Genomic DNA, 18,426 nt, shown 5'->3' on the forward strand with positions numbered 1-18,426 from the left:
CGCAGTAACACACTTACTAGTTGAACTAGTTAAACTACAATGTAAGTGTGTTTCCTAATGAAGAAAATGTAACTGAATACATAATCGTAGATGCACACGCTTCTCCCTAAATTTAGTATAAATAATGAAATGATCTCAAAATCTAAACTACTGAGTAAACATATTACGGGATGATGTTTAGCTGACCATCGGTTTTTAGTGTTGAATTATAACTATGAGGCTTTAGATGATTAAATCAATAGTTAGCTCTAATCAATACATAATTACACTTTGCTCTCCTCATTTGATTGGATATTGAAGTGTGGTCGGTGCATGTTTGTGACAGTAATCCCTTAAAATCATTACACAACCATTCATAGATATTGTTGAGAATAAGAGTTGTATAATATCTTTTAGAAGGCACCTCTCCCGGTCTGAATGTGATGACTGCATTTACCTGCACCAGTGGATGTGTGTTCTGCTGATGCAGCATGGCTGATCTCACAGCTGGAGCCCATTGTATTGCTACTGAATGAGGGCTGGGAGACGGGAGGGTCATTGTCAAAAGGCATGGTCGCTGGATCAATATCTGAATTAATTAGGCAGCTGACTTGCAGCCATCAATACCTCTTCATAATTACCAGGTTCTGTGGAAGGAGCAGATGCTGTTCAGTGTGACCTTATTACCAGTGGCCCTTGGTAACTGATAATTTACTATGTTCATCTTATTTTGTTGTCTTAACACAGCTGATAAACAGAAAAGAAAAGATCTCACTAAGCTAAGTTACGACAGGGGAAATCAGTAGCTGATTACTTATCACTTTGTAGTTTGAAAATCACTGTATGAAGGGATTTCGTCTATGGACCTTTATCCGAGCTTGACATGTAGGGCCTATGTGCACTTCAGTTTCATTTAGTGTGTTAAAAATTTAACTAAAAGAAGTGAAAACTCTCAACTAAAGTCAAATCTAGTCAGTTCTATTCATATAGTCCAAGATCAAAAATTTGTCTCGCCTGGCTTTACAAATTATCCTTGGATTTGGATGAGGACAGACAGTAGTGAAATAACAATGTTGAGAAATACAATGATAATATCAGCTAAATTAAGAAATGAAAAATGTGGGTCAAAGAAAACAGGCAACTTTTGGGTACAGTTAAGCAAGTTAGTCCTGGACCAGAAAACCTGTGCTCAACAGAAAAATAATCAACAAGTTCTATTATTATATTAATTTCATTTTTCAAGCAAAAATAGTGAAGCGACACCAAATATTCTCTGATTCCAGCTTCTCAAATGAGAGGATTTGTTGCTTATCTTTGTCATATATGAATGTAAACAAAATGCTGCTGGACTGTTGGCTGAGCATAACAAGACTACAATAAAGATGTTTATGGAGTTGTGATGTGCAATTAACAGTTAACAATAAACAATTAACAAAAATAATCAGCAGATTAATCGATAATAACAATAAGGCAATTCAGTCACATACAGCAGTTACCACAGACACACATTAAGTGTGTAACATACATAGGGGAGGCTAAATACAAGGATATAATTCAGGAGGCTACTTCTTGTGTGTGAGCACTTTTCAAAGTTCACAGTTAATTATGTCAAAGAAAAAAATGTGAAGATTATTAGGCCACTGAGACCAAGTTTGGTTATTGTAGTACACCTGATGAGCTGCCAGTTCCGGCTCCAGGTGAGGGTCTAAAAGGAAAGAATCAGGCTGCATCAGTCTGAAGGGGCAGTGAATCAAACTGCTGTGGAAAGTTTCCAGTTCCGCATTCTGAGAGAGGTTCCTCCCGGGGGCCCCTGAGGTCCCCGGACCCCACTTTGACACACACACACACACACACACACACACACACACACACACACACACACACACACACTTGCGTCTGGCCTGTGCTGTCAGCGCATGCGCCGGAGGGTGGAGGGGGTCCCCGGCTCCCCCCGGTAGAGCTGCTGGTCCTCCGCCGCCGGCAGACGTGGTTTTGGGGATCTACGGACAGCACGCACGCAGGAGAGCGGCGGTTCGAGGTGGAGAAGAAAAATGACACAACAGTCGTGATAAATGGCGAAGTTTAAGATGAAAGTTTACCAGCACTGGCTGCTTTTTGTTTTGTTTCTTCCTTTGTCAAGTAAGTGTCTTGTTTTTGTTATTGATGTTATCGTTGTTAGTGAGTGTGCTGACCTGATTTGTGTCGGCGGACGGACCGTCGACGTAACGTTAGATGCGGAAACAGACACATATTTTGTTTAAAGATAACGTTGTTTTTGAACCACGCTGACTAAGAGGAGATAACAAGACAAGTAGTTTAACTTTAACTCTGCGTACTTTCTGTGAGTCTAGTGCTTCACTGTCATTATGTCAGTAACGTTACGTCGGTTTGGATGCTCACCACCTTCATGTTCGGTGTTTATGACAGGCAGCAAATATTAAAACACCTCATTGTTTACGAAAGATAAATGTTTTTTCTTCTCCCTTTCTTTCTTTTTATCAGGATAGCAAATTACATATTAACTAATGCAGCTGCTATTACTTTAATATTTTTGTAAAGACATAACATTGTGTCTAAGAAATTAATGTTTGTCAATAACATTATTCTCTATTGTCTTTTCAAAATCTTTTCCTTCAATAGAAACATAGTTTTCCTTAATACCCCTGTAGTAGTTAATATGTATGGTGTGTCACAGGCTACGTAGTTGTTGTTGTGCAGCTGTCTTTAGTCTTCTATTACTCAGAAACATAATACACACTTTAATAATGTTCCTGTTGTTTTCCTCTAGGTGTTTTATGTTTCAGCGAGTTGTCCTTCATCACAGAGCCCAGTGATGTTATTGTACTACCAAGGGACCCTGCTGTGTTGGACTGTCAGGCTCATGGGCAGCCTCCAGTCTCAATCAAGTGGCTGAAGAATGGGGTTCGGTTGGCAGAAAGTGAGCACATACAGTTTCTGCCCAACGGCTCCTTGTACATACCAAAGATAAAACATACCAAGGAGGATTCAGATGAAGGATTCTACCAGTGCCTCTCCCAGAACAAATATGGAGCTATCCTAAGCCAAAGATCACATTTGACTATCGCAAGTAAGTATGGAGCTCAGAGTGAAACGAATCCTCTGGGGTTAGCATGGACTTTATTCCTGTTTTCCACTGATGGGACCAAGTTGGAGTGGGTTAGACTTGTTGGTGATATCCACTTTGTAGTGTCAACATGCAGGCAAAAGAATAGCAAGTTCATGGGTTATTAACCTGGAGATGGGAAGCAGATGTACCTCACCCCTCTCTCTTTTTTTTACTGAGTAAAAAGCTCTAAAGTCTGGGTTTCCATGTTCAGACTTCACCGTGCTTGAGTTTAAAGCTGTCAGTCCAGTTATAGGAACGTTTTAAGAGACAGTTAAAGGTAGATGGAGAGTCAATCTAAAAGCTCATAAATACACCATAAAAAGGTATCCCTGAGTCTGAGTACACTATCTCATCCTTGTTTTGAGGGAAAATACCACTTGAACATGTATGGAAGAGCTCAGGAAACATTGGAAAAAAGTTAAAAATGAGCCTTCTCTCTCTCACATGGTAGTGGGGTTGCATTGTCACTGCAGAGCGTGGCTGTGTAATTGCTGAATGGTCTGCTACACAGAGGAATCTCTGAAAGGCCATTTGCCTTTTAGCCTTTGTTTGGAGTGCCCCTGACTGCTCCAGAAGAAAAGGCTAGGTTTCCAGGGCATTTGTTTGTCCACATATCAGTGGACAGGACAGCTGTGTCTATTCACGGGGCCCGGCCTACCATGGCCACTTTCCACAGGTCTTAGAAGGGATATCCCATGACTGGTGTCATGGAAACAAGCATGGCCTTCTCAAATATACTGATTTTGACAATGACAGTGACATTTTGGGAAATGTGTCCTGATACTCAACAGAACAAATTGATGAAGAACTAGATACAGCTATCATGCAGGAAGAGATTTATAGATACAGAAATACCAACAGGAAGATAAATCTGAGCAGTTTTTTCACACACCAACTCTCTAACAGTCTTGTTGTGACTGTTGCCAATCTATTGATGGGCAAGAAAAGGTTTTTCTATCAGATGACCAGATAAAAATCCTCAAAAGTCAAGTTTGACCTGGTGTCCAGCCTTTGTCAGTGAAAGGGTTAAAGGTTTTTGGTCAGCTGTAGGCGGGGAGTGGAGGATGGGCCTCCTCTCTGCTCCCCTTCTGTCCAGAGGTCCTGGGGGTCATGGGTCAGTGGGGAAAGGCTTTGTGATGTCACAGGCCTGCTCTGCCTGGGCTGTCCTGCTGTTCCCTCTCCCAGCCCACAATCCCTTTCACTCGACCAGTCCCTCTGTTGCCCTGTCAAGCAGAGCCCTTTTGTAAAAGAAAGGCCAGTTTGTCATGTGAATGAGTGGGCCTGATATTCCACAGTAAATAGTGTTGGTCCTTTCAAAACATGTTTACATTCAGGAAGTATTTTCCTTGCAGTGGTAGGACTACATCACCAGTTTCAGCACCTCTTAGATTTACAGAGGGTGTCAGATATCTGTCATATATTGTTTACAATATTTGCAAAATTAGTACATATGTGCTTTGCTTATTATAAGGTTTTACTACTATAGCATTTTTAGACGATATAAACAACATAAGATTCTTTTTTGTGGACCAGTGATAAACTGACTTCGATCTGCTGCCCAGTTTGGGCTAAAATTGAATGGACAGGGGGTTGAAGCGAACTCTGACCTCTTTAGAGAAACCTTTGTGCTGTCTGACCTAGACATTGATTCGTTCTATACAACAGAGGTGACCAAATTAGCGGATCAGTCTGTGCAGACCACACCCACCATCTACGTCTCCGATCCCAGCAAGATAAAAGCATGGACTGTTCTCATCTCCCAGAAGAGAGTAAACAACGTATTGTTTTAAATTTCTTACCCGGCGCTTAGGGCTGTTCATGATGCTCACCAGTCAGGCAAGTTGATTGGAGACAGAATAGGTGGGTTATTCCAGACTTTCTGACAATACTGACCTTGGAAGATAATAAATATATTTTGGCATAGGATTTGGCTGTCATGTACTAACCCTACACCAAAACATACTGCCATTTCTGAGGAATACCTTACAAACCAACCACAAAGGATCATCATATCTCATCCTGGTGTAGGTTAAACCCCTAATTCACTTCACATAAACAGGGTTACCAGTTTATTTGTGTAATATTGATGAGATTAGGTCTTAAATGAAAGGATTGCTCTTTAATTTGAATCCCCCAAAGCTCAGGATTTGAATGTGGCGTGTCAGTGGGAGTACAGGGTATTGATTTTCTTTAACATGATATTGACTTCCTTCCTGTGAGTGAGGGGGAAGGGAGAGAGTTATCGCCTTAATGAATGAAGGTCACTGGTCATATCTTATAGTGTGCTTCAGATTGATGCAGATTGGGGGTTGCTTTATTTGTGGTGATTATTGAAAGACCTTTTGACTGCACATAAACAGAATGTGACTCAGCAAACTGTGCGGAGCTATTCAAGCTATTGTAAAGCAAGTATATTTATACTTAATCGGTGTCTACATATCAGGGTTTAAGTAGACACATTTACATATGCATAGCTGTAAAATATGTGTGACATGACACTGACTAATTTGGAATATTTAGCCTTTATATAGTGGGTCATCCATGGCTTCTGCAAGAAATAGCTTTACTTTTGTATTACAATATTGTTGTAGGTATTTTCTATTCCTAGTGGTTGCTTGAAGTCCTTCTTATCCAAGCTAAATTGATTAGTTTTTATCTATAACAATGCATCATTCACTGTCATTCTTCAATTGATCCATTGATTGGACCAGCTGGTCAGTATGAGACCTGATAGCTCATCTATGCAAAAGCAAGATGATGGTGTCTTACAGAAATCAATTCCTTTCATAGAATCAGTTAACATCCATCAAAGTCAGGGCTTTGCATGCATAATGTATAATGTTTTACCAAAAGGGGAAGAAAATGCTATATTTAGTGTATAACTATCACAACTGCGAAATAGGTTTGTGTAAATAATCACGTAAAATATCTAATGCAGTAGCCCACTACTAAAACAAATACCCATTAATGGCCTGGTATGTTAATAAGGTAGATTATAGTCGAAATGATGCTGCTGATACTTCCGGCCTTGTTTGCTCATTTATTTTTTCCACAGGTATCTCAGAGTTTGTGTTGCATCCTGTGCCTATGGCGGTGACTGAGGGGTCAGTGGCACGGTTCTCCTGTGCGGTCACCTCCAGCCCTCCTGCCACCATCACCTGGGAGCTCAACCAAAGCACATTACCACTACAGACGGACAGGTAACCACGGACACGTCATTTTAGACACCATCATACAGTTATCCCCATTTAATAAACTTTATTTTGTCAGGTATTTGGAGCCTGTTTTTATGTTGCCAAAATATGTTGCCTAATGTTACCTTTGTGTGTTTGTAGAATTACCGTTTTGCCCAATGGAGTCCTTCAGATTCACAATGTACAACTGGAAGATGCTGGACAGTACCGATGTGTGGCAACTAACATCGGTAGCCGTTTAAAGAGTCGAGGAGCCATGCTAACAGTCAACCAAGGTAAAGAGATTACATCTGATTAAACCATCATACTGGACATAAAACTATCACACTGTTTAGACAACTCTGAATTAATTAATATTTTCTTTTCTTGTGAAGGTGCTGGTCCTAAACCACGTCAGAGGCCCAGAATCATTGCTGGACCTCAGAACGTCACAGTTTCTCTTCATCAAACTGTGGTGCTGGAGTGTGTGGCCACGGGCAACCCCTGGCCCATCATCTCCTGGAGCCGTGCTGACAGTAAACCCATTGATGTGTACAATGCAAAAGTGCTGGGCAATGGGAACCTGGTTATTACTGATGTCAGTTCCAAGCACAGTGGAGTCTACCTCTGCAGGGCCACCACCCCTGGAACCCGCAACTACACTATTGCTGCAGCTAACCTCACAGTTCTAGGTACTGTAAACTATTAGGTAGTTATAGCACATGGGTCCTTAGACCACATCTTCTGCCTAAATCTTGTATTCCATATTCCCATAGCAAACCAAAAGCTTTTGCAGATGTGAACAAATTTTTATACTTTTATACTTTTATAATAATGAGTCAATGTCTGCTTGTAGAGAAACTGTTAGGTGCAAGGTGTCAAACAGTTAATGCTTTGTCTGTTAATAAATAATAAGCAATAGACTTTGTTTTCATTACTTTTGTTTTACGCCTCTGTTTCAGAGCCACCATCCATTGTGGAGAGGCCTGAAAGTCAGACCCGTCCAAGAGCAGGCACTGCTAGGTTTATGTGCCAAGCAGAGGGAGTGCCCCCACCACACATCAGCTGGCTAAAGAATGGAGAAGAGGTTCACTTAAATGGAAGGATTAAAATGTATAACAGGTATTGTACAGCAGGAGTAATGGTCTCAATCAAACATAAATAAATAACATCAACTTCCCTAAGATGATTAAATTGAAATGTCTTGAAGTAACTTTTCTTTGATTCCTTGTACTGATTTTTATTGTTTTTTATTGGTTCACAGTAAATTGGTGATTACCCAGATCATCCCTGAGGATGATGCCATCTATCAATGCTTGGCAGAGAGTGAACAGGGTTCAGTGCTGTCCTTGGCTCGCCTTATTGTTGTCATGTCAGAGGACAGACCCAGTGCACCGAGAAATATCCACGCTGAGACCATCTCAAGCTCTGCTATCTTACTGGCCTGGGAGAGACCACTCTACAATGCAGACAAAGTCATTGCTTACTCCATCCATTACATGAAGGCTGAAGGTGAGACCAAGATGAAGAACCAGTTAGTTATGTTTGAGGCTTTGCATTTGAGGGAAAAAAAAAAATCTGTTGTGAACTAGGAAGGATAAAGGTGTGAAGAGATGAGAGATGACAGTCAACGACAATAAGCAATCTCACTCTCTCACATGTGATCAACTTTCCTTGGTGAAGGCCATCTGTTGATGCTGCACAGAGCAGAGGTCAAGGAGGACTCAGAATGGCAACTTCACTGAAATAACAACAGGCTTAGTCAAGCCATTGTCCACTCCCCAGCTCATTCTGCTCACAGTTAAAGGGACAGGGCAGCTTTTTAAAAGCCTCACAGTCTTGCGAACTTGTAATGTAAGGAGATATTTAACTTTTGACAGTTAGATAACTCTATTAAGTCAAGTCTGCCTTTGTAGTAAACAGGTTTTTAGATGTTTAATTAAATTTGCTTCAAGAGGCCTGGAAGCAGTTATGTTGCTGTGCCTAGCATTGCACATGTTTATAGAAAGGATGATTGACATACAGAAACTACAAGCATCAAGACTTTCAGTACACGGACTGTTTACATGGTACAGGCTTGACAGCCCTTCATAGAAATGTCTTCTTCTTTGGATAATCTTAACCTATTTCCTAACCTTCTGATCTGTTGCATGTCAGGGCTAAACAACGAAGAATACCAAGTTGTTATTGGCAACGACACGACCAGCTATATCATCGATGACCTTGAGCCAGCTCGAAACTACAGCTTTTACATCGTGGCTTATATGCCAATGGGAGCCAGTCGTATGTCAGACCAAGTCAGTCAACATACCCTGGAGGATGGTAAGCATAGAGCATTGAGCCTCCCAGCATTCCATGCAATAAATCACTTTGGTAGTTAAGCTAACATGCATGCAAGTGGTGTGTATTCAGAGCACGTTTTGAGTGGAAATAAGGGGGATGGGCGTGCTGTTGTTTAGACAGTTTTCTTGTATATTCTACCCACTAACAGGAAATTTGTGTGAATAATAGATAGAAATATGACAGTCTAGCTTTTTGCCAGCAAGTTTGCATTCTGAAGAAATCCATAACCATATCAGTATCAAGCGTATCTGTGATGTGCTTGTCTTTTTGCAGTGCCTTTGCGTACCCCAGAGCTTAGTCTGACCAGCTACAGCTCAACAGATATCCAGGTGAACTGGCAGCTGCTCCCAGCTAAAGTGAGCCGTGGTCGGGTGTCTGCATACAGACTATCCTATCGTACAGCTGCAGACAACACTGTCACCTCTGTGGAGCTACCTCAGAATAGCACTGAATATCTGCTGGAGGGCCTGCAGCCTGATACCATCTATCTGCTCCGTATGGCTGCAGCCACCCGTGTGGGCTGGTGTGAGCCTTCAGCATGGACTTCGCACCGTACACCTAAGACCTCCAGTAATAAAGGTAAACCTGCAGATGGCTGAGACGGAAATGTCACGATATTTTGAGAGCTGGTGTTACAAAGTAATATGTGATTTTTTTCAATGCAATCTCATCACATGGTTGTATAAAGCTTTTTTTCACTTAATTTCTTACAAAATTTTCTTGCAGGTTTGAATTTATTTCATTGGGTCAATGGCAGGGATCCTCCATAGAATAAGAAAAAAAGAAAAAAAAGTACATTGTATAGAGTAGTAGAATCATGTGGTGGCAAACTGGTAACTGGCTGTCCTTTTGCTTTTGTCACATCAGTGTTTTTCTGCTCTTAGAATACCATGGGGGTCACTAGAGCTCATGCAGAGTGGCCGGCTTATGACTAGACTTTGCTCTTGTAGCATTGTCCCACAGTCTTTGTGTTGGTTACCCAGGAACCTTTGCCCTTCGCTGTCAGTGATGTTAGAGCGGCCTCAGTCATGGGTCATAAAGAGAGGGCCTCAGGCGTCTATGTGGGGGAAAGAATAGCCCCTTTTCATGGCCTGGTGTGTTGGGGGAGGCTGTTTGTCCAACAAAGCTCCAATTCTTGTTTTCAGAAGTTTAGTTATATATTTAGGCATACATGTTGATCACAGAGTATTCCACATTTTTGATTTGAGGACAGTGTGTAGATTGGTTATTGTTACTACAAAGCTAGCTGCATATTTAAAGTGATTTTCTTCCAGATGGCAGCTGAAATTATAACAAACACCTGAAATTCTCAGTATGAATTGACTCTTCCGAAAAAACATTGTGAAGCTTAATGAAGTGATGTTGCATCTACCCATCTTTTCCTTCACCCAGTATCCTATTGTTTTTTGTTGTTCAGGGTTTAGTCTTCAGTAATATTCTAAATATCCCATGCCTGCTGTCCCTCCGCTAGTGCCTTCAGCCCCTATTCTTCAACTTGAGCCGCTTAACTGCACCTCCATTGTGGCACGCTGGCAAACCTCCCCAGAATCTGTGGCTGTCCAGGGTTACCGGCTGTGTTACCATGAGGAAGGCCAACCAGAGCAGCCCAACATCCAACTGCAGGCTCAAACCTTTACCTACACCATCAGTGGCCTTGGTGAGTGATGTACTCTTGTTGTTATAGCTGACAAGTTGTGAGGTCACAGGATAATGGAGTGAATTAAAAACATAAGATTATATTTGACTTTTTCAGCACATTTCTACCTTCTAGACCTGTGTTGGGGTGTGGACACTACAGAACGACAGATTACTTGTCTTTTGCACTGCCCAGTTTCATTCAGTGGGCAGTTGGATGCTGCATTTGCATTTTCACCCTCTGTCCTGGCTGAGCCCTCTTTCCTAACCAGAAGCCCTCTCCAGTCCGGCTGCAGTATTGTGTGAGATCTGGCTCCCAGGGTTAGAGGTCAGGGTCCAGATGTCCCTCCCACCACCAATTCCCATCCTGCAGCTTGCATAATTACCCCTGGCCATTGTGTTGTATCCAGGGCCAGACCTACCCTGTAAGACTCTGGTCACTACCCCCCTTTAGCTGGACACTGGAGCACACAAATAAAGACCCCTGGGATTGGCCAGAGCTGGTCCAAGCCACTGACCTCTAGCCGTGAGACAGCAGTCTTGGTTTAGGACCCCACCCCCGCTGGTCGTCTGTACTGTCCATGTAAATAACCCACAGCAATCTATATGCAAAATAAACCAGGGCCATACTGATCAACAATATATATATATATATATATATACACTCTGTTGCCCATAAAGTTCACACAATCCTCTGTTTATTCCTATTTAAATGCATCAGTAATCACTTTTGACCAGGTGCAATGATTACATTATGTGTCCCGATTACCCAGGTGAAATGAAATAAATCACATTGTCACAATCATTTCATGAAAAGAGGTAAAAAATATTTTATTCCAACTTCATGAGCAACAGTGTATATATATTTTGTCTGATGTGAGCCTTCAAGCACAGTTTGGCTCCAGTTCAGTTCACAACCAAAAAGTTGAAATAGAAACGGAAAGATTGTTAGAAACAATTTTCTAACGCAAATGTTTTTGTAGTAATTACTTGCTCAAAATGTAAATCCTTTTTAGTAGTAGTGGTTCTGTATCAACAATCACACAAGCCACGGTCATTGGTTTACATATTCCATAATATCATAGTTCTCAATATAACTTCTGTTTTGGAGCCATGTTTTTTTCAAGTTGAAGGCTATAACACAAGGCCAGTAGGAAGAATGTGAAAGGGGAAACAAAAGGGGCCCAGCTCCTATCCCACAGTTCTGCGCCCAGATTCCTTCTGTTCTATCTTGGCCTGACCTGGTAACCCCAGTCAACCCCCCCCCAGTCCCATGGGCCTAGGATCCCAGCAGCTGAACACTGCCCCTGGCCCAGCCCCCACAACAGGCTTGGACACACTGCCTTCACTGGTCAATACCCATGCACTGACCTTTCACACTGGAGGCATAAAACAAATCTTAACACTCCCTAAAATGTCCTGATTTAGGGGTTGGGGTAGTTTTTTCTCAAACCTTAACCCCTATACCTCATTGATCTCTCTGATGCCTTTTAGCCAGTCCTTGATACAGTCTTTTGTGTCCATAATTATTGTAATTGCACAATACAAACAAGATCACATTTTGCCACTTCCATCTCTTCCAAAGTTAGTTAGTTAGTTTGTTTTGTGTTTAAAGCACAGCCTAGTGCTAACAGGGTTTTATAGTTGTAATATCTTCTGTAATATCTAGAATTTCAAAGTATCCTTTGTTTGTTATTGATCATATCACCTTATTTACTGTGCCTTGGGGTTGGTGTATCTTTTTCATGCTCCTTACACATGACAACACATGATAAATGAGAGGTGGTTGTGACTCAGGAGACCGTGTATTGTCCATGCATAGGAGATTGCTAGTTATGACCTCCAAACTTCCCCTCCTGCAGCTAACTGTCAAAGTGTCACTTTGCCTTGTATCAAAAAGAAGCTGCTCTGTTTGTTACCCATCACTTTTGGTATTTTAATGATGATTTTTCAGGCTTTGGCATTATTAGCCAAGTTATTTAGCCCCTATTGGGCTATTCATGTGAAAGGCTTGTGCAGTTATTGTAATGTCAGTTTGAACAACCTTCAGTTGTATTTGAAAATTGATTATTTGTATTCCAGATCCGAGGAGAAAGTATCATGTGAAGATTCTAGCTGTCGGTCAAGCTGGAGATGGTTATCAAACAGACCAAACAGTTAGTACTCCGGGATGTGTGTGTAAGTACAGTTCTCTCTTTGTCTTTTTCAGAATTTAAACTTCCAGTTGAAATTGACATAGAACCGCTTCTCAAATTAAGAAATGTGATGAAAATATACATTTTGTTTTCGTCATTCAGCGGCTAGAGACCAACTGGCAGCAGCCCCTCCATCTCCAGATCATGTGACTGTCTTGGCCAACAATTCATCTGCAGTGTCCCTGCGTTGGAGCCGTCCTGCTTTCCCCTCCGGAAAGACTGTTAGCTATACAGTCCGCTGCACACCTGTGGGCACCCACAACGCCTCTGCCATACGCTACATACAAACGTAAGATGAGAACCAAAATCAATTTAGCATTTTACCCCTGGCATGAAACAAAACATATTTTTGGTTTGGTTGCATAGGTATTACATGTTTGCAAATGATGTGTGGATAAGGTTTATCATTGGGTGTTAATGATGATACTGGAGTTTAAGCTTACTTACACTTACAGTTGTACATTTCATACACTAACTAGCTCTGGATTATTCCTTGCCCAATGCTCATAATATAAGAATACTGTTTGTTCACAGTACCAAGCAGAGCACGATGGTTCAGAATCTGGACTCAAACACTCGCTATGAGTTTGTTGTGCGTCTCCATGTGGACCAGATGTCGAGTCCCTGGAGTTCTGTTGTTTACCACCGAACCCTGCCAGCAGGTAATAAATGGGACATTACTGTAATATAATTATGCTGCATTCTGTGTACCCCACTGTTTCCTCTGTGGTGCAGACTCTAAGTCATGTTTATTATGAACGTGACTTCTCTGTGTACAGCACCTAGCCACGCTCCTGCAGGACTGCGAGTAACTCTGATTGAGGATGACACTGCTCTGGTGTCCTGGAGGGAACCCACAGAGTCCAATGTGGTGGTTACACACTATACCATCCTGTACGCTTCCCAGAAAGCCTGGCTGGCTGGACACTGGCAAATAATGCAAAGGGAGGGTGAGTAGTACACTTGATCACGTAAATAAAGTAAGGATAAATAAGGTAACTAATGAAGCACTATTATCCCCTATAGTATGAGTATGTGAGTGTTTTGGGGCAATTTTTAAACAATAATAACATTTAGATTTCTGGAAGATCTTTAATACATCTTACTTTGCTCAATGTTATTCATCTACAATACCTAAGAGATGTACCACCAACCACATAGGGACATTCTCTCACCACTGGCTATAGTGGGTTGTGTATCACCTGAACCCTGCAGCTTCAAGCGTACCTGTCATAGGGAGCTATAAAAATGATATATGCTTTCTACAGCGCAACATTAAGTGCACCAGTATTAGTTTCCTCAAGTTCTAATTCTCACTGTCTGATTCTGCTGCCATTTACAGGAAGCCATACGATGGCCCTGCTGGAGAAGCTGGAGCCGGGGAACGTATACGTGGTGAAGATCTCCGCCTCCAATCAGGTCGGTGATGGGCCTTTCTCTAACATTGTGGAGCTGGCATTGAAGCGTGGAAACACCCATAGGAGCAAGAACCCCAGGCACTCTGACAGCTCCCCGGACACAACAGGTAAGCATCATGAAACACTGAAGCATACATGAGGCGTCTCATCTTGATGGCTTTGATTTGTTTATTATTATTATATGAAAATAATGCTATAACTCTGGTATAAGTGTGTAAGTGCTTTAATTGAAATGGAGTGAATTTTCCATATGGAACTTCTAAGGCCACAGGCTTAATTTGAGTCCATCTCTATGTAATCTCTGCTCTGCATCTTGTGTTGACAAAATTGCATTCTGTTGTTTATTGTTGTACATATGTAAAAAACCTGTGATTCTGACATTAGTGCAGATTTATCATGAGTAGTAAGAGTGAATGAGGTCTCCCCTCTGGTAGGAAACAAACCACCAGGAGGCGTAGTTCAGCAACACTTCTTAACCCTGTTAATTAATGACAAAAGAGTGGGTCAGTATTGGCATAATAGAACATGGAGGTTTTTGTTTTTAATTAAAAAAAAAATTCTCTATTTTTGGACTATAAATATGAGTTTTGAATTAGTTGTACTCAAATTTCAAGTTATATTGGAAATCTTGTTTTGTTTTGTTTTTTTTAATTATTAGTTTTTGTTTATTTAAATTTTTTTATTTTAGTTATAGTATTTTCATATTTAAGGTAGTAATATGGAGAAGTTCCTTGTTTTATTCTGATAAAAGCATATTGTACTTTTTAACGCGCCTCTAGTCCTGCACACGGTCCAGTGCTGACCATGAACTGCAAACAACAACAGTGCCCTACGAAGGCAGAGAGCAGTAACTACAGAAACAGTGAAGTTGAGAAGGGTGTCTGGCAAAATGTGTAACAGTTAGAGAAGTTGTAATGCTCTCGTCTTTTTAGGCTGATTATTGATTACACATTATCATTGGCATCAACAAAACTACAATATACAAATTGAAAGACCTAAACAAAATTGGATCCTGCACTCTCCTTTTGGGTAATTCAGTTTTATTTGTATAGTGCAAAATCATAATATACATTATCTCAAAGCACTTTACAGGGTAAGGTAAGAATATTATAGAGCGAAACCCAACAGTTCCCACAGAGAGCAAGCAGAGAAAGTGTAGTGTCTATTAACTAAATGTGTTCTTTCAGCTTTCTTCTTTGTTCAAGAAAATAAACTTTAGTTTGATTATTTTGAGTTCATAGGTTTCTGTTTTGTTGGAATCAATAAAATAAATGTAGTTTTATCTAGTTGACAGAGTTCTGTGACAGCGTGCAGTAAGTACGTCAGTGGCTTCAAGAGTCCACAGAGAGCAGTAACTACAGTCTGGGCAGCAACAGAAAAACCATGATGCAGTAACTACACAGTCAGAGTGCAGCTACTGTGGTTTGGTTTGGTTTTTAGCTCTGCTTTGTAGTTATTGCAAATTTACATTTTTATGGCATAATAATTTTATATATAGACAGACATCAGATTCTGGTCTTAACTCATACTTACATATGTAGTTAGTACATTTTGGCCTGTTGGGAATACATAAATGTGAAGTTTGGCTAAACAGCAGTCTCTAGGGTGAGAGTATGAACTTCTGTTATCTCTCCACTGTATCTTAATTTTTTCCCATAAGTGCAGCTAATGTGTAATTATGTCCCACCTGAAACACTGTGTTGTTTATCTTCCAGTGTACTCTGATGGTCTGTACCATATAGACCAGAGGTCAATGACAGGGATCATTGTTGGTGTGAGCATCGCCTTGGCCTGTATTGTTATGTGTGCCTTGATCCTCATCAGCAAGGGCCGACCAAGGTACTGATTATAATCATTTTGAAGTAATTAAAAACGGTTCATCATTATGTTATGAAACATAAACAATGACATTTGTTTACGTCATTATCTTTGTATGACTAATAGAAAATCCTCCAGCCACAAAGTCGTGGCAGTAGGCGCTGGTGAAGGTCCAGACGCTGGTATGTCTCTGCCCAATGAGCACCATACAGAGAATGTCGAGGCACTTATACCCATGATAAGTCGCCACTTCCTAGATGCCAAGGTGAGCAAAACAAAACATGTGTACACGAGGAAATGGGCTTCTGATGACTACTGGTTTCTAAAATAGAATTTTAAGTTCCACATGTTGTGCATGTTTTTTTAAAAGAGCACAGAACCATTGAAAAATATTTCACATACATATTTCATGTGTTCTAGGGTGGATCTAATATAGTCATAAATAGTGCCGGTCCAGTCAGCAACAAGAATCAAAGCAAGAGGTGGCTGCTCTTCAAGAGGGAGACCAGGAATCCAGTACAAAGTGATGTAAGTGACATTATTCTGGTCAAGCAGATTTCTTTTTAATCAGATTTCTTTTTATCTTAATTTCTATTTCATCATTTTTTTAATCTCCTTAGGTGGAGAGGAGAGCCAGTTTGTATGAGACTGGCAAAACTGTTCTGATGTATGACGAGAATTTAGGCTCAGCGCCCCTGCCTCCTTCTTCCCGGGAGATCATCTATGGACCACTTCACTCGGAGAGCTCTCACACCAGTGAGGGCAGCCAAGAGACGGGAGACTCTGGACACTACTCCAACGAAGAAAGCAACGAAGGGATGAGCAACCCTTCGTCAAGCCAGGGCTCCAGACCAGAATCTTTTGGGGAAGATGATGGTACCACTGTTGCTGAGATGAAGCAGTCTTTTGAAGTGGAAAATGAGGAGATGTTGAGTCATCATTCCGCCCCTGATGCTTCCCGGCTCTGCTACACCTCGGAGGGCTCTCATCCTGCCCTGCACACGTCCCAAGCAGCTGGATCCTGACATCACCCGGCCTGTTGTCTGCTCTGCAGCAGCCGAAGCTACAACACTTCTTCCTTGTTTTCTTCCCAAGTTGAGCGACGTGGTTATTTCCTGAGGCACAAGGGATCAGGAAGCCAGCTGCTGGGATGGAGGAGATGTGTTTTTGCTTCGGATCTACCTCAGGATTTTGTATGAATGTTTATTATAACATTTTATTTCCTTTTTTTTTTTTTTTTTTTACAACTTTCTACCTGTTTACCTGTGTTTGGCGTTGTCTGTCCTAAACCAAAGCTCACCCATGATGAATGTTAAAAAGAATGTCAGAAATGTACTGTGATACATTTTCATTATATTTAATTACTTTCCACTGGAGTGAAGGGTGTCGTTGAGCCCTTTTGACTGATTACCTACCTCAGTGTTCTGTTCTTGTATGTTCATTACTACCTCCTTTTCACCACATATTGTGCAGTATTATCTCAGACTCAGGGGACAAGGTGAAAACATTTCATTCTCATGTCTTGTTACCTCTGTTGGGGCATTATTATCTAGAGGTCCTCATTTTTTAAATTCCCTCTCTTTTATTTTCACGGTTAAAAGAGCTTTAGTTTCACATTGTTTGTCTTTGAATGATGTATGCTGTGAAAAGAACAAGTGCATTAGATATTGTCAAACTATTTGAGCTTTATACTATATTGTTTGACATCTTCAGTGCACTGAACCCAAAGCTTTATTATGGCCTTAATATCAAAAGGGCTTTGCATACTATAGATAATGAGATCCAAAGACAGAAAGAACTGTTCTCAAAGAGTTTTTGATAATACAATAGATATTATAAGGCAACCAAAAATATAGTGGATGTACATTAAGGGTGTGTTTGCCAAAATATTGTTCTTGCCAATGATGTAAATTTCCCTTAGTATGGTGGTTTGAATGCTTTTCTCAGTGTAAATTTTCTTGATGCTTTATTCTGGTGAAAGCTTTAGCACAAGTCTCCCCGGCTTGTGTTCCATTTGCCTTCTCGACCATTGCTAAACGCAGCGGTGATGCCGGTGCTATTATCCAAAGAGTTGTCTGCTTCCTCAGATGGGTGTGGCTTTTCATTCAGTTGATCCTTGGTATTATGAATATTCACACGAGACCAAAGATCCAGTGTGTCCTGCTAGTGACAGATGATGATGATATTTATTCTATGTTTATAGAATCATCTGTCACTGTTCACCAATATCGCTGTTTGGGGAAGAATTCATTTATCTCCCCATTATATTTCCTGTCCAGGTGTGACAATGAAGGATTCTGACTATCATAAAGGAAACCCTATGTGTGAAGAGCAACATAATCAATTTTTATATCTTTGTAATACAAATAATCCTAACCAAAGAAACTTTTAAGTCTCTGTTATTTAGTGATTTTCTTTGGTTTTCATTTACATTATTTGAATTTAAATGTGATAGATTTACAATGGTTTTGATTGCTCGAAAGGCATTTCACATAGTACTTTTTTTAAAAGCTTGAGATGTCAAAACTGTTCTGCTGCCTTTTTATCACCAATGAGATTTCACCTAAATGGTTTGTAGGTTACATCAGAATTTTAAATTTAGATTGTCTTTTTAGCATGATGTTGTTAACAAAAACATTTCCCAATTATAATGTGACATTTTCTTAAATTTATAAGACTGGCTTCAAGTTAAAAGTTGTCGGTGTAAGGCATTAATGTAAAAGGTTCATTTGAAAGCC

At 40.7% G+C, this 18,426-nt stretch overlaps 1 protein-coding gene across 1 annotated transcript; it reads left to right on the forward strand.

Annotated features, from left to right (window-relative positions):
• The first annotated feature begins 1,922 nt into the window (after positions 1-1,922).
• LOC111666911 (protogenin B-like) lies at positions 1,923-16,991 on the forward strand. Its single transcript, XM_023422430.2, has 19 exons — positions 1,923-2,118; positions 2,768-3,067; positions 6,162-6,306; positions 6,442-6,575; positions 6,675-6,971; positions 7,242-7,401; positions 7,544-7,791; positions 8,437-8,601; positions 8,896-9,201; positions 10,094-10,279; positions 12,340-12,435; positions 12,555-12,741; positions 12,987-13,114; positions 13,232-13,402; positions 13,795-13,977; positions 15,586-15,709; positions 15,815-15,953; positions 16,109-16,216; positions 16,309-16,991. Exons 1-19 carry the CDS (start codon positions 2,052-2,054, stop codon positions 16,711-16,713), a joined length of 3,549 nt encoding a protein of 1,182 aa, XP_023278198.1. The 5' UTR covers positions 1,923-2,051; the 3' UTR covers positions 16,714-16,991.
• The last annotated feature ends 1,435 nt before the right edge of the window (positions 16,992-18,426 follow it).

Source organism: Seriola lalandi, unplaced genomic scaffold, assembly GCF_002814215.2.
Source record: "Seriola lalandi dorsalis isolate HSWRI2012SDOR001 ecotype SW California unplaced genomic scaffold, Sedor1 jcf7180002054682, whole genome shotgun sequence".
NCBI classification, from domain to species: domain Eukaryota; kingdom Metazoa; phylum Chordata; class Actinopteri; order Carangiformes; family Carangidae; genus Seriola; species Seriola lalandi.